The 13,360-nt window shown below is 39.4% G+C and overlaps 2 protein-coding genes across 2 annotated transcripts; one reads left to right on the top strand and one right to left on the bottom strand.

Moving 5' to 3' along the window:
- The first annotated feature begins 2,973 nt into the window (after positions 1 to 2,973).
- ap5s1 (adaptor related protein complex 5 subunit sigma 1) lies at positions 2,974 to 12,509 on the top strand. Its single transcript, XM_060872260.1, has 4 exons — positions 2,974 to 3,218; positions 3,313 to 3,487; positions 9,748 to 10,039; positions 11,933 to 12,509. The coding sequence occupies exons 2-4, from the start codon at positions 3,318 to 3,320 to the stop codon at positions 12,059 to 12,061; spliced, it is 591 nt and encodes a 196-aa protein (XP_060728243.1). The 5' UTR covers positions 2,974 to 3,218; positions 3,313 to 3,317; the 3' UTR covers positions 12,062 to 12,509.
- On the bottom strand, positions 6,538 to 9,174 carry LOC132846663 (piggyBac transposable element-derived protein 4-like). Its single transcript, XM_060871358.1, has 3 exons — positions 8,961 to 9,174; positions 7,278 to 8,627; positions 6,538 to 7,171 (listed from the first exon to the last, which is right to left on the bottom strand). Exons 1-3 carry the CDS (start codon positions 9,113 to 9,115, stop codon positions 6,736 to 6,738), a joined length of 1,941 nt encoding a protein of 646 aa, XP_060727341.1. The 5' UTR covers positions 9,116 to 9,174; the 3' UTR covers positions 6,538 to 6,735.
- Positions 12,510 to 13,360: the final 851 nt, after the last annotated feature.

Raw genomic sequence — 13,360 nt, 5'->3', positions numbered from 1 at the left:
GTGTATTACAGTGATGTGTGTGAGCTGGTGACAGTACAGTGTATTACAGTGATGTGTGTGAGCTGGTGACAGTACAGTGTATTACAGTGATGTGTGTGAGCTGGTGACAGTACAGTGTATTACAGTGATGTGTGTGAGCTGGTGACAGTACAGTGTATTACAGTGATGTGTGTGAGCTGGTGACAGTACAGTGTATTACAGTGATGTGTGTGAGCTGGTGACAGTACAGTATTACAGTGACGTTATTGACTTTTTTAGTATTCGCTTTTCGGGATTTGCACTTTGCAGACGGTCCCTTGGAATCTGTCTCATGCACTGAAAGTAATGCATGTCTTTTTTAAAGCAGAATACATCGTGTTGTAAATTTTAACCGGTTGTTGAAAAAGTATTCTAAAAATATATTCTAAAAACAAAATCTAAATAATTTGTTATAAGAAATTATGGTATTATTATGGCCCACATATTGAAAAATACAATTTGCAATTCCTTTCGAAAATATACTGGAATTTTTTTTTTTTTGGTCAATCAGAGGTGGTTAATTATTGCAATTAAAAATATTAAAGGAAATAATTTATATTAAATGATTTTTTCCCCATTATCCTCCAGCTCTAACTTCCAGGTTGTATTGCTGCTAGCATTATTTAAATTTATCTTTATTGCAGGTGCAGTCAGGCAGAATCCCCTTACTGCAAAAGCCTCAAATAAAGACATAATCAACATAAATGGTTGCACCTCGCTGGAGACCGAGAGGGGGGGTAGGAGGGAGCGAATGAAGAAACACAAGGCCCAACAAAACACTGCCGACCCTCATTGGGCACATCAAAACCACATCAAAATGTCCCTGCACATCAAAACTCACTTTCTCAATTCAAGTTCTCTGTACAAGTTACTCTGATTTTTTTGTATTTTTTTCTGTGATTTTTATTACTCTGAGTTGAATACATTCTTAAATGTATTCTTATGTTTACTCTTAAAGCTGTAATTATTTAAACACTTGTTTTGAAGTAAATTGTTTTGAGTACATTTGTTGTTGAGTGTTTCATTTACCTTTAAGTTAATTAGATATTTACATACTGTCAGCTGCATGTGGGTCACATATGGGCCGTTAGATTTTAACAGAACTCAACCATACTAAAATTGCATATAAGGCTCACATATGGGCCACATTAAATTGTATTATTTGTCTCATGTTTGGTGGACTTATGGCACTCCTTTGGTTTAGTTCTTTCAAAGAAGAGGTGTGCCATATTTGGGCCACATAAAATTACATTAGGCTTATGCTTGGTGGACTTATGGCACTGCTTTGGTTCAGTTTTGGCAAAGAATACGTGTGCCATATTTGGGCCATATAAATTACATTAGGCTTATGCTTGGTGGACTTATGGCACTGCTTTGGTTCAGTTTTGGCAAAGAATACGTGTGCCATATTTGGGCCATATAAATTAGATTAGGCTTATGCTTGGTGGACTTATGGCACTGCTTTGGTTCAGTTTTGGCAAAGAATAGGTGTGCCATATTTGGGCCATATAAATTACATTTGGCTTATGCTTGGTGGACCTATGGCACTGCTTTGGTTCAGTTTTGGCAAAGAATAGGTGTGCCATATTTGGGCCATATAAATTACATTTGGCTTATGCTTGGTGGACTTATGGCACTGCTTTGGTTCAGTTTTGGCAAAGAATAGGTGTGCCATATTTGGGCCATATAAATTACATTTGGCTTATGCTTGGTGGACTTATGGCACTGCTTTGGTTCAGTTTTGGCAAAGGAGATGTGGGCCATTTCTGGGCCGACAAACACAAACTAATCTGGGCCACAGCTCAGCTGTTTATCTGGCCCAAATCTGGGCCAAAGGAAATTTGCTGACTGGGTAGAGACGGCGCGCACTATTTTCTTTAGCGGAAACAATACAATTGTTTTTAAATAAATAAACTTCTTTTTAAATCATCATTTTGTGTCAAATTATCGATTTATTTGGTAGGTAGCAATATAATAAGCGGGATCCGCTTCTCGGACCTGTAACTTGAGCAACAGCGCGAAGCAGCGAACTCGTTGTGAATATTTTAAAGGCGTAACAGCTGATGAAAAAGCAGAGACAATTGTAGACAAAAATGAAGAGAGATTTTATCTTAGTTTTTATTTTATACAAAACATTTTCGTCTCGTCTTTTTTCGTCAACAATAATTCATGTTAATTTAGTCTTAGCGTTTTTGGACAGTGGTGCAGTCTTGTCATCGTCTCGTCTTAGTCATAAAAAAAAGGTTGTTGACGAACATATTTCGTCTCGTCTCGTCTGACGAAATTAACACTAATACAGACGCTGCTGGGCCTTCTTCACCAGGGTGTTGATGTGACAGGACCAAGACAGGTCCTGTGTGATGTGGACACCTAGGTACCAGAAACTTTCCACTCTCTCCAATGGGGTCCCGTTGATGTTTAGCGGTTGGTATGACCGATCCTGCTTCGTGCTGATGTCCACTATCAACTCTTAGTCTTGCTGACTTTCAGGAGAAGATTGTTCTCCTGGCACCATCTCTCACTTTTTAACATACTGCATTAGTGTATTAAAATGTAATATATATTTTTTGTGCTTTAGGTGAAGTTTAAGATATTATGCGATATTTTAACCAGTTTTTGTTTAAAATGTTTTAGCTGAGAATGTTTGTGAAACAGCTGTGTGTTCCTTAGTGTTTTCACTGGGTAATTGGAATCAGCCTGAGGTAAGAAACTCCTCACACACCAGCTGCTGCTGACTTGCACCATTCATTTGACTTAGTGTCAGATTTAATTCACTTATTTATAGCTGTTTACTGATTTTCGAAATTGAGAATAATTAACGAGGAAACAGCCTTTAGCCTTAACATCTGTCTCTTAAGTTGTATCATAATTTAGCGCTGAACTAATGTCGCCATCTTGTGTTAGCATTGAAGCTTTATGTATGAGGCTTGTCATTGGTCACGTGACTAAAACCCGGAAATGTTTTTGTATTTAACGTCGAACGGATCAGATATTATTCATTAAACAATATATATTTTTATTGTTATTTTTAATTGTGTAATTTACCGACACTTTCCAAAGTGTTTTGCAATAGAAACGTAGGAAAAGTATAAAGAAATGTAGGATTTGCTACGGATATGTTATTCTAGTTATATTTATGCTGTTTTTTTTCTTGTGCTAAACATCTATCCGTGGACGTTTATTGCGCTTTATTCCATCCTGTAAGTTTAACATTGTTTAACATGCATGTTAACTCTATAATTGCGCATTACGAACTTCTCTTAGTGTAATAATTGTGTTGTTGTTGTTATAAAGAAGTCATGGTGGTGTGCTTTCTGATCCACACCGTGTGTCCGGTGAGCGCGCTCCCTGCTGGTGAGAGCAGGGTACTGTACTCTCGCCTGTTCGGGCCGGAGGAACTCACACTGCTCCATAGAACCGCCGAGCACCAGCGACTGGCTCAAAAAGAGACTGTAGGGCTCGTAGCCAGGTAATATTCACTCGCCCACATTTCACCAACTCTTACATACTGCTGTTGGCAGTGACTTCACATGCTGTGCTTTATTGTAACCCCATTCACTTCCTTCCCTTTTTTTTATGTATATTCAGAGGAATCTGCACAACCATAATCATACAGAATTAGAAGTGTGCTCACTTCATCTGTCCCCCTTTCACTCTCACCATAGAAATCCGGGTGGGATATTAACTGCTCGGTTTGTGTCTTTGTGTTTGATTCCCATCTCTGCCCTGTGTGCATGTTCTTCCCCCTTCGCTGGTTTCCTCCAGGTAATTTGGCTTTCTCTCCAAGTCCAAAGACATTTGCTGTGGGCTGACTGCTGTTTCTAAATTGTATGTAGTGTGTGAATGGGTATGTGTGTAGTGTTCACACCCCATCCAGTGTCACCCGGTATAGGCTTTAGGCTCCCGTTTACCCTGTGTGATGACAAACAGTACATGGATGGAAAGTTTCTTTGTAGGGCAGAATGGGGTCGCCAGGGCTTGCTGGTATAAACAGGACATAAGTGCCCTTGTCTTTCAAAGATAAAAAGACATAAGCAAAAGGTTTGATTTTTAACACCCACATCAGATTTGTCAACAAATGTACAGATTATATTGGATTGTTTTGCAATTGGAAAACAAAAATACATACATGTAGCATGAATGGGGTGGTCATCACATTCTTTGTGTTCAGGTTTACTGAACACAAATGTGCTGGATTATTTATTCTAACATCCTTTTATCAAAATTAATTTGGAAGAGAACCAAAAAGTAGATGGACTAATCACACATTGTCTTGTTGAACAAAAAAATAGATTACTTAACGAGTGTAGTGTTTTTTTGGTTTGATCAAAAGAGGTGAATTTAGCACGTTTGGTAATCGGTGGATTGGTAGACATTAGATTTTGACGAAATGTAAAGGTGCACATTTGAATAACCAAGTCATGTCTAATACTGAATCTGTGAGCACCACGTGGGTCTGTGGGCTTGGAACTTTGTTTAGTTTCTGTATGCTCCCATTAGGCCACATTTTACACAACAATATCACAAAAATACCACAACAAAAATTAAGGCAACAAAATCACTATCTAACAGATGATACACAAATCTATGGTGTATTAGCAATGTATTAAGATCCTAACCATAACCCTTCAGTATTTTGCACACATTATTGCGTTATAGATTTAATTTAAAACATTTCTGGCCATCAGGCTGCACACTATAAGGGAATTATAGCAAGAACTGTAGAATGTAGAAATTCTTGAAAACAAGAATGATCATTTTTCTAAATGATCTACATTATGCATGAATTAAGCCTTTGATTGTGATATATTTGATAAGTTGCTTAAGTTATAATGACTTTGATAGCCACCTTGAAGATAGAGAAATAATGTTTTTCACAGTAGTTTGTATGGTAATAGTGAGTTATACCTTATCTCACTTTTGAAAAGCTGCACTGCACAATGGCAAAGCTACACTCCTTTATCACAGCAGTTGCTTCAGAAGTCTGTGCATCCCTGTCTATATATCACTGTACTACAATAGCTCCCTGGGTTGCACTAACAATTAAAGGTCTCTAGTCAAGAGTTATTAATCAAGCACTTGGGAAGTACTTGTTTACAAATTGTTTGAACAAGAATACCGTCCAGGTAACAATGCTGGAAACATGATTATGATCGGTATAAGTTAACAGCCTTTACATGTGTATTTGCTAAATACAGCACCTCAAAAGAATAATCAAGTAAAGAGCACTGAACAAATGTTGTAATAGATACGCTGTGTGCGCTTTGAGAGACAATCATCAACTACTTTGGCATTATTTAGAATAGTTCATACAAAGTCCTTAAGCAATTCAAGCAGCAATAGTGGTGAAGCTACTGTCAATGGATTCTAAGGGGGAGAGTCTTTTGGAAGTAATTTTAATTCATAATGATATTTTTTATAGAAGCTCAAATTGCTGAGTTATTATTGATCTTATTTTTTTAATCTAATTGATTTGCATTTAAGTAAAGTTGATTTGCTTTCAGGGTAGCATGATGTGGGTATACTTGCCCCATCAAAGTTCCAGGGTCAGAGTTTCATGTTTGTGGGGTGGGGGTCTCCTCTGGGTTTTCAGGTTGGCTCCTTCTGTCCAAACCATGTATGTAGGTGGATTGACTGTATCAGATTGCCCAATATTGTTAATGAGCATGTGAATGTGTATGTGTAAATGGTGCGATGCAATGTACGACCCATCTCCTACCTTGTGTCCTTTGTTGCTGGGATTGGCTCCAGTTTCACTAAAACTGTTACTTAGAGAAGGATGTATCTATAACTGAAGAAGAATAAATAGATGAATGATTTGTTGTCAGCCCATATTCCTGCTAGTCTGTGCTAGCACAGACACTTATGCTTGCTGATGGATAAGGTAGAGAGAAATTTCATGTTTTTTGTCTAAACGACATACCCAAATTTAAAGTGGTACAGCTCCCATATACTTTGACACTCAGGGGTGTGTCTGGTATCATTGGAAAGGAAACAATCCTGGTTTCTGATACAAGTGTCAGCGTGACTCTAGACCTCACTGACACAGAGTTACAGAGGCTAGAATGGAGGGTTTTTATTTCAGTCAGTCATTCATCTGTAAACTGACTAAAATACACTGCTATAAACACATCTAATGAGATAAAGACAAACTCAAGGTCATAGCCACATGGCTTAGCTTACTACAGAAAAAGGTTTGAAGTCAAAAGACTCAAAAATGGATTTTCTATGAATTTTTTTCTACAGATATGTCTGTGCGTTTTTGTTTTGTGCCATTTGGAGACTCCAAAAGGAACTTTGGTTACCAAGACTGCATGCTGAGTTTCAAAGGCTTATAACTTTTGAACCCCTTTGCCTAGAAACATAATCTTGGTATCTGATGAAAGCTCTGAAACATTGAGGTATTTTATGTATTTGGATTTGATGTCAGTCAATTAGGCACAACATTACATTAGCATAACCACACAAAACCCATATTCTTCCATTCTGCCTGAGAGATTTTGATAAAAACGGGCAAAGTGCACTGTAAAAGTTTTTTATATAGAAAGATTAGAAAATGTATTAACTAAACTATGCAAAATACAAATACACACACATGAATGAAGCAAAAAGTATTTACATGACCAAAGAGCCTGAGAAAATGACAAAACTGAACTGTGCATAATACAAACACACACACACACGAATGATAAAAAACTATTTACATAATATATAAAATTAAAAATTGTTCAGGGTGTGCCATGTGTTGTAACAGTCCCTGGTTATTGTGAAGCACAGGCACACATCACAGGAGGAGCATTTCACTGCGGTCTTCTGGTGGCAGTGGACACATCTCCTCCGACCTACGGAGCCATCCTGTGAAAAATGTACAGGTTTGTGTAAGGCACCTTGGGGAGCAGGAGTGGGTGGCTGTGGAGGGGCTGTGGTGGTAGACCCAGCCGCTTTCAGTTCCATCACCAGGGTCTCACGAAAGGCCTTGTGTGACATCACCTTCTCCTGCCTTGCAATGGCCATCTCCTTGTACAGGATAAAGGCGTTGACAATGGCGATGTCGATGAAGTGGAACAGGAAAGACCGGTACCACTTCTTGGTCTTGTGCAGGATGGAGTAGTAGCCAATCAGGGCATTGGACAGGTCCACACCACCCATGTTTCTGAGTAGAAAAGGAACATAGCCGTTATATTACACTGATATTGATGCATTGTCATGATATCAAAATTCAATTCAAAGAGTTGAAACTATGAAAACACTGTACATACCTGTTGTAATCCCTGATGGCTGGTGGAATGGGGACATCCTTTATAGACCACTGCCCATCTGCCCCCTTGATCCTTCTCTGGACTGTATCCTCTCCATGTGCTGCATGGATTGTGGAACACATTAGCACATCTCTGGTGTCCCTCCACTGAACAAACACCATGGGCCCCTCGCGGATCCAGCGAATGGTGCCCCGGGGAGCCCGCCTCTCAAGCCCGCCTGGCCGGTCTTTGGGGAACCCAATACGCTGTCCGCGAATGGTACCGCAGGCCCAGATCTTCTTTGCCAGCAGGTCACGAAAGAGATCTGGGCTTGTGTAAAAGTTATCCACAAATAACTTGTACCCGGTACCAAGCAACTGCGTATTCATGAGCCGCATTACGGAGTCATAACTGAGCCCCTTGACAATTTGTGATCCCTTGCCTTCGTAGATGAAGAAGTCCCAGGTGTAACCATTGGTGGAATCCGCCAGCACAAACAGCTTATAACCCCACTTCACAGGCTTGTTCTTCATGTTTTGGCGGAGATTGTTGCGGGCTTTGGATGCGACCATCCTCTCGTCAATTGCAACACACTGGTGGGGTTGGTAAAACGCCATGCACACCTGCCTAATCTCATTGTACATTGGCTTAATTTTACAAAGCCTGTCGTACCCAGCGGTGCCTCTTTTTAAGTTGTTGGCAGCATCGTCATCTATGTCACTGAGGTGGATGGCGCGTGAGATGGCTTTGAACCTGCGCCCTGACATCACACTCGATGGAAAAGAAAAGGTGTATAGTTCAGACCTTCTCCAATAGTCATTGATGTTCTGTGCCTTGACTAGTCCCATGTAGATAATAATCGCCAAGTACGACATCATCTCTGGCAAGGTGATCCTCTGAAAGGTGTCTGGGTGGTCAGTTTCTCCAAACTTGTTGGAATTGTTCACAATGACTTGGAGTATATCATTGGTCACAAACAAATTAAATAACTGTAGAACGGTGTATTGTACACCACCCATGAGCTGGCTACCAGGTGTGCGTGCTGGGTGGAAGGATGGCTGTTCAGGAGTGATGTCCTCCACATCAGTGCCTTGCCATGCACCTTCAGGTCCAGAACTCTTCTCTGGAGTGCCTCTCCCTCCTGCTCTCCCTCTGGCACTTCCTCTGGCTCTTCCTCTGCCTCTTCCTCTGGCTCTTCCTCTGGCTCTTCCTCTGGCTCTCCCCCTCCCCTGTCTTGCAGGCTGTGTGGAGGTAGAGGGATGGGGTTCCAGCTCCTCCTCTTCCTCCTCCTCCTCCTCCTCAACAGTCATTGGGGTCCTCGTGGGCCTCTTTGGATCTGGCTGCCAATCCGAGTCAGATGACTCTGGTTCTCTGAAACACAGAAATGCAATGATTAGCTTATCTCACACCTCATACACACACACTAACATCCCTTAACACCCAGAATAAACCCACTGCAATACCAGGCAGGTGTTGTTATTTACACAGAACCCTTCCCAAAATACAAAGTTTCTGTATTGACCACAGTCAGAGAATTTACAATTCTCAATTTACAATGAGAAATTACACATTTACAATTTTTCCTCACACACACACACGCACGCACGCGCACACACACACACACACACACACACACACACACACATATATATATATATATATATACGCATAAAATAATAAATACATAACATAACATGTACTCACAGTTCTAGATCAGGATCTCTTCCATTTAGAAAATCCTCCTCAGCTTCAGAGTCCACAGATTCTTCACTTTCCGAAGAGGACGCAATATCGTCGTCGGATCTTTCGGCCAACATAGCAGCTGTCTCCTTCTCTGTTAACCTCTTCTTTCCGAACATTCCGAAATGTTTCCAAAACTATGTAAAAGTTGTCCAAAAACCTCACTAAAGTCGCTCTCTGCAATAACACCCACTCGCAAAATGTTTGTGTGAGAGCGCACGCTTTACCTTTATTGCGCATGCGTAACACGTGCGCACTCACACAAACATTTTTTCGACTACGGTACAGTGATCCTGATCCTTTATAATTTTATAAGATTATAAAATAATCTTATAATTGCCTATGTGTGCATAGTAACAATTAGAAATAAGAAACATTTAGAGATGGAGAAGTAAACTTTTTTTTTTTTTTTTTTTTTTTACTTCAGTGATTGCTACTGAGGAATTGTGAACTACTAACTGTTTCTTGGAGTATATTTTTTTTAAATCTACCTTTAGTTAACATGTACAGAATGACCATCATTAAACATTTAAAACCATGCTGAAAGAGGATTAAAAGGTCATTCATTTGGCTGAGGACTGAGTGCACAGCTATTGATTGACTTCATGAATACATTTTGCCCAAAAGGCTTTTCATTAGGCCTTTTCCTAGTTTTATTTACTTTATTTCTGTGCCATAAGGGAAAGTTTTGATAACAGTTCACTGAAAATTGTACTTGAATCCAGAGACAGTTTTTCTCTTTTTCTCTCAGGCAGGTGCGCAGTGCTGTGTCTGCAAGCCGGGAGGCATCAGGCAGAGTGTCTGTAGAGGCTGGGCTCGGTGAAGAGGCTACTGCTTTGAGTGATGCTGAATATGGCGTTTTGTCTTTGGCTAACAAGGAGCCATTTTCAGGGCGCTGTGTTGCTCTGTGGCTTGGGGTTCAGTCTTTGGCCTTCACTCTGGTGTGTCAGCCACATGAGAACCTGTTTATTGCTGAAGGAACTCTGCGGAACCTGACACGCCACTGCCTGGAGGAACTGCGCCTGCTTGGTCCTGGAAGTGAGGTGCGTGTGTGTTGAAGTGTGACTAATAAAAAAACTCCTTTGTAATTTGTGATGCACTAACAAGATTAAAACTGTCATATTCATACGACCATCATCTCCTATGCTGTTCTCTTCTGAGATCCAGGTCGTTTAATTGAACAAATTTGATGCAATCTTGAACCCACTGGTGCTAAATAACAGTGATAATTAGAGATAATCCTAAAATGTCTTAATATAAAAGTCTGTTAGATTTGAGATTTATTTAAAATCTGCTGTATGAAAATGAAGTCCAACGGAGCATTACATTGTTCGCTGCACCACCCTGTATGGATTTCAACCAACAAAATCAGTTTAGCTGAGCTTACAGTTATTCCTTCATAACTATCCTTATCATATTATTGCAATTAGCACTGGCCTTTCTGACAGAACACTCACCAGACTTGGTGATATGGTCAGGACTATATTTATATGGACATTGACAAAGTTATTTGATTTTTACGTTTCGACGTAAAAAAAGAGATGTTGCCCATACAGTATTCTAAATTATGAATGTAGTTTAGCAAGTAAAATAATGCAATTGCTTGCTTTTAGCAATTTGAACATTGTGTGCAGTCCAAAACGTGTTGTAGTGGGGGATGTTGTACATTCAGTACAAGGACAGTCAGAGTCTCAGTGCTATCATCAGTAAGAGTCTAGAGTAAATGTATGTGATAAATGATAAAGTGCAGCGCATGGAGGGTAGAGTAGGTTGTGCTAGTGGTGGTGTTATTGGTTAGAGTTCAACACTCTGATGGCCTGCTGGACGAAGCTCTCCTGCAGCCTGCTGATACGGGATCGCTATGCTGCATTTACTGAATCTGAAATGACCATGTAGGGATTGAGCACTTTTTATAGGAAGGCACCATTACTTTTGGTCACACTAATAAATATACAATATCAGACCATCTGTTGTAAAGGGTTTTTTCCTCATCGTTCTGTCATCTACCAAAATTGTTGTACATAGCCTTTTAAGCCTTTTGGTTTCCTTTATTTATTTTTAAGAGTATACCAAATAGTTGATTTGGCCATGCCTATTGCTTCTGTTATATCTCTGATAGATTTAGTTTGATAGAGTAAGCCTATATATTACTTGCTTCACTGGCTCGTTAGATTTCATATTGAGAATTAACAGCAACAGATTTTAGTAATTTTAAAGCTCTTATCCTTTTAGCTGCCTACTTGTAAGTGAAGTAATGTTACTTGAATTAATAACCACTTATAAAATGTGATGTAATTCCTATAGAGGTCGTCTGATTCTGATGTAAATACACTCAAATTAAAGCTGAAAGCCTGCACTTTGAATATTCACCATTTAATTCCAATCCACTGTACAGTGATAGACAACTAAAATAACAAAAATAAAAAACGGTGTCAGTGTCCAAATATTAATAGACCTGAGCATATATCTAAAATGCATTCAGAACAAAATCCTGCTCCCTACAATCAAAGCATGTGCTTTAAAACAGCTGTGCTATGGGTTACTGTGGTGAACTATTACGCCCATACACTCCCACTCTCTTCTTCCAACAGTCATCAGGTTTTTCAGTGTCATGGAGCTCAAACCTTGGTTTTTACTTCCACAGAGCCTCAGTGAAATCTCATCTCTCTTCTAATTCGATCCACAGTTGTATTCTTTCTCCCTCTGTGCTGTTTTTCATCAGTAGCCAGGCAGTTATTCTTTTTTTGTTTTTTTTTCTTTCTGCCCCACAATACTTTTATTAATCTCCATTACATCTTGTTGTATAATGTTGTTATATGAATTGGTATATAAATGAATCTTCTTATGATCGTTATTATTACTTCTCTTATTATTAGTCTCTCTGTCTGTTGTACACATGAACTTTTCACATTGGCTGACACTGGTATCATTCTCAGGTGCTGTTAAAAAGTGACCGAGTGGATGCAATGCTCCAGAGGTTTCTTCCCCATGGGCAGCTGCTCTTCCTTAACCATCGCTTTGTACATACCCTGGACAAAGAGCTATCCAGCTACATGGGCAAATAATCTGGATATGTGCTGTGCAAGCGTAGAGGGAAGCTCTTTAGTTCAGTTTAATGACGGATAGAATTTGACTGAATGTTGTACATCTAATGGAACGTTTTATGCCTAACAGGTTGCATCTAAGGATTTTTCCTAAGTTCCATAGGTTTAAGACAGAAATATCAACAGTATCTAGGAGAGAGTGTTAATGAATTTGGCAAATTCATATCTGAGTCACCTGGAAGTAAGTGTGTTTAAGTGCGTTTAAGTGTGTTTAAGTGTGTGTGTCTGTGTGTGTGTCTGTGTGTGTGAAAATTGCATGATTGTTTTAGAATGCAGTGGGAACTTAACTGGAAAAAAGCAGTGTTACATGCTGGAACTGTTATGATCCTTTATATTCCAATAAAACACACTTGTGGGGTAACACTTCATACATAATAAGAACATGTTCAAAATATAATAAATGTGATAAATCAGGTTTCTCTGTCTAAATCTGTCTAAATCCTTTCACTTCTGAGCCTCACATTCCATTAGGGGGCAGTGTTGTACCTCCAGAAGTACTGTGATGTCTGTGAAATTCTTGACAATGATTGACAACCTGACATTCTTCACTCTCACTCTCACATCTGAAATGCTAAATCCAAAATCTATGTTCAAATTGTCATGATCTGTTGACATGGTGAAGTATAGGTTTAATGTCTGACTCTGTAAAATGTATTGCAAACATTTAAATGATACTCTACTAATGCATGACTTAATGAAAGCGAGAACTAGTGGTTGCAAAACCTTGCTTTAAATATGTGTGAACTTGGGTAGGGCAGGTGTTTCCAATGCTTTGGCAAATAACTAGTAAATACTCAAACCTGGCTTCAAAAATGGCAGCAGAAATTAGATGTGGATTTTGTTTTCTCTGCTTTTGTGATACCTGCTTTCCTGAGTGCTTAAATCTACAGTTGTAAAAAACTGTAAATAATTTGATTATTGTGATTAGTCTTAATTTATAATCAGCTTTTCTTAATAATCCTGTGTCATGTGGGATCTGGTGTGAATCTTTTTTAATTACAATATAGAATATAATACCAAGATATTAAATACACCTGACCATACCACCATATATACAGCTTCCCTACACTGTTGCTACAAAGTTGAGAGCAGACAATTGTGTACAATGTATTTGTATGCTGTAACATTACAATTTCCCTTCACTTCACTGGAACTAAGGTGCCCAAACCTGAGCACCTTTGGGATGAGCTGGAACGCAGCATGTGCCCCAGGCCTTCTCGCCCGACATCACTAATGCCCTTGTGGTTGAATGCGTACAAA

The sequence above is a fragment of the Tachysurus vachellii genome, chromosome 6, assembly GCF_030014155.1.
Source record: "Tachysurus vachellii isolate PV-2020 chromosome 6, HZAU_Pvac_v1, whole genome shotgun sequence".
Classification (NCBI taxonomy): Eukaryota; Metazoa; Chordata; class Actinopteri; order Siluriformes; family Bagridae; genus Tachysurus; species Tachysurus vachellii.
The sequence above is the reverse complement of the archived record's forward strand: the minus strand, read 5'-3'. Positions and strand labels throughout refer to the sequence as shown.

What these genes read in the sequence shown, in the direction of transcription:
- LOC132846663 (XM_060871358.1), bottom strand. Translation starts at nt 9,115, where the DNA reads ATGTTCGGAAAGAAGAGGTTAACAGAGAAGGAGACAGCTGCTATGTTG. An exon ending in AGAGATCCTGATCTAGAACT is followed by an intron (nt 8,628 to 8,960) that starts GTGAGTACATGT and finishes TCTGTGTTTCAG; the next exon opens with AGAACCAGAGTCATCTGACT. An exon ending in GCCATCAGGGATTACAACAG is followed by an intron (nt 7,172 to 7,277) that starts GTATGTACAGTG and finishes TTTTCTACTCAG; the next exon opens with AAACATGGGTGGTGTGGACC.
- ap5s1 (XM_060872260.1), top strand. Translation starts at nt 3,318, where the DNA reads ATGGTGGTGTGCTTTCTGATCCACACCGTGTGTCCGGTGAGCGCGCTC. An exon ending in ACTGTAGGGCTCGTAGCCAG is followed by an intron (nt 3,488 to 9,747) that starts GTAATATTCACT and finishes TTTTTCTCTCAG; the next exon opens with GCAGGTGCGCAGTGCTGTGT. An exon ending in TGCTTGGTCCTGGAAGTGAG is followed by an intron (nt 10,040 to 11,932) that starts GTGCGTGTGTGT and finishes TATCATTCTCAG; the next exon opens with GTGCTGTTAAAAAGTGACCG.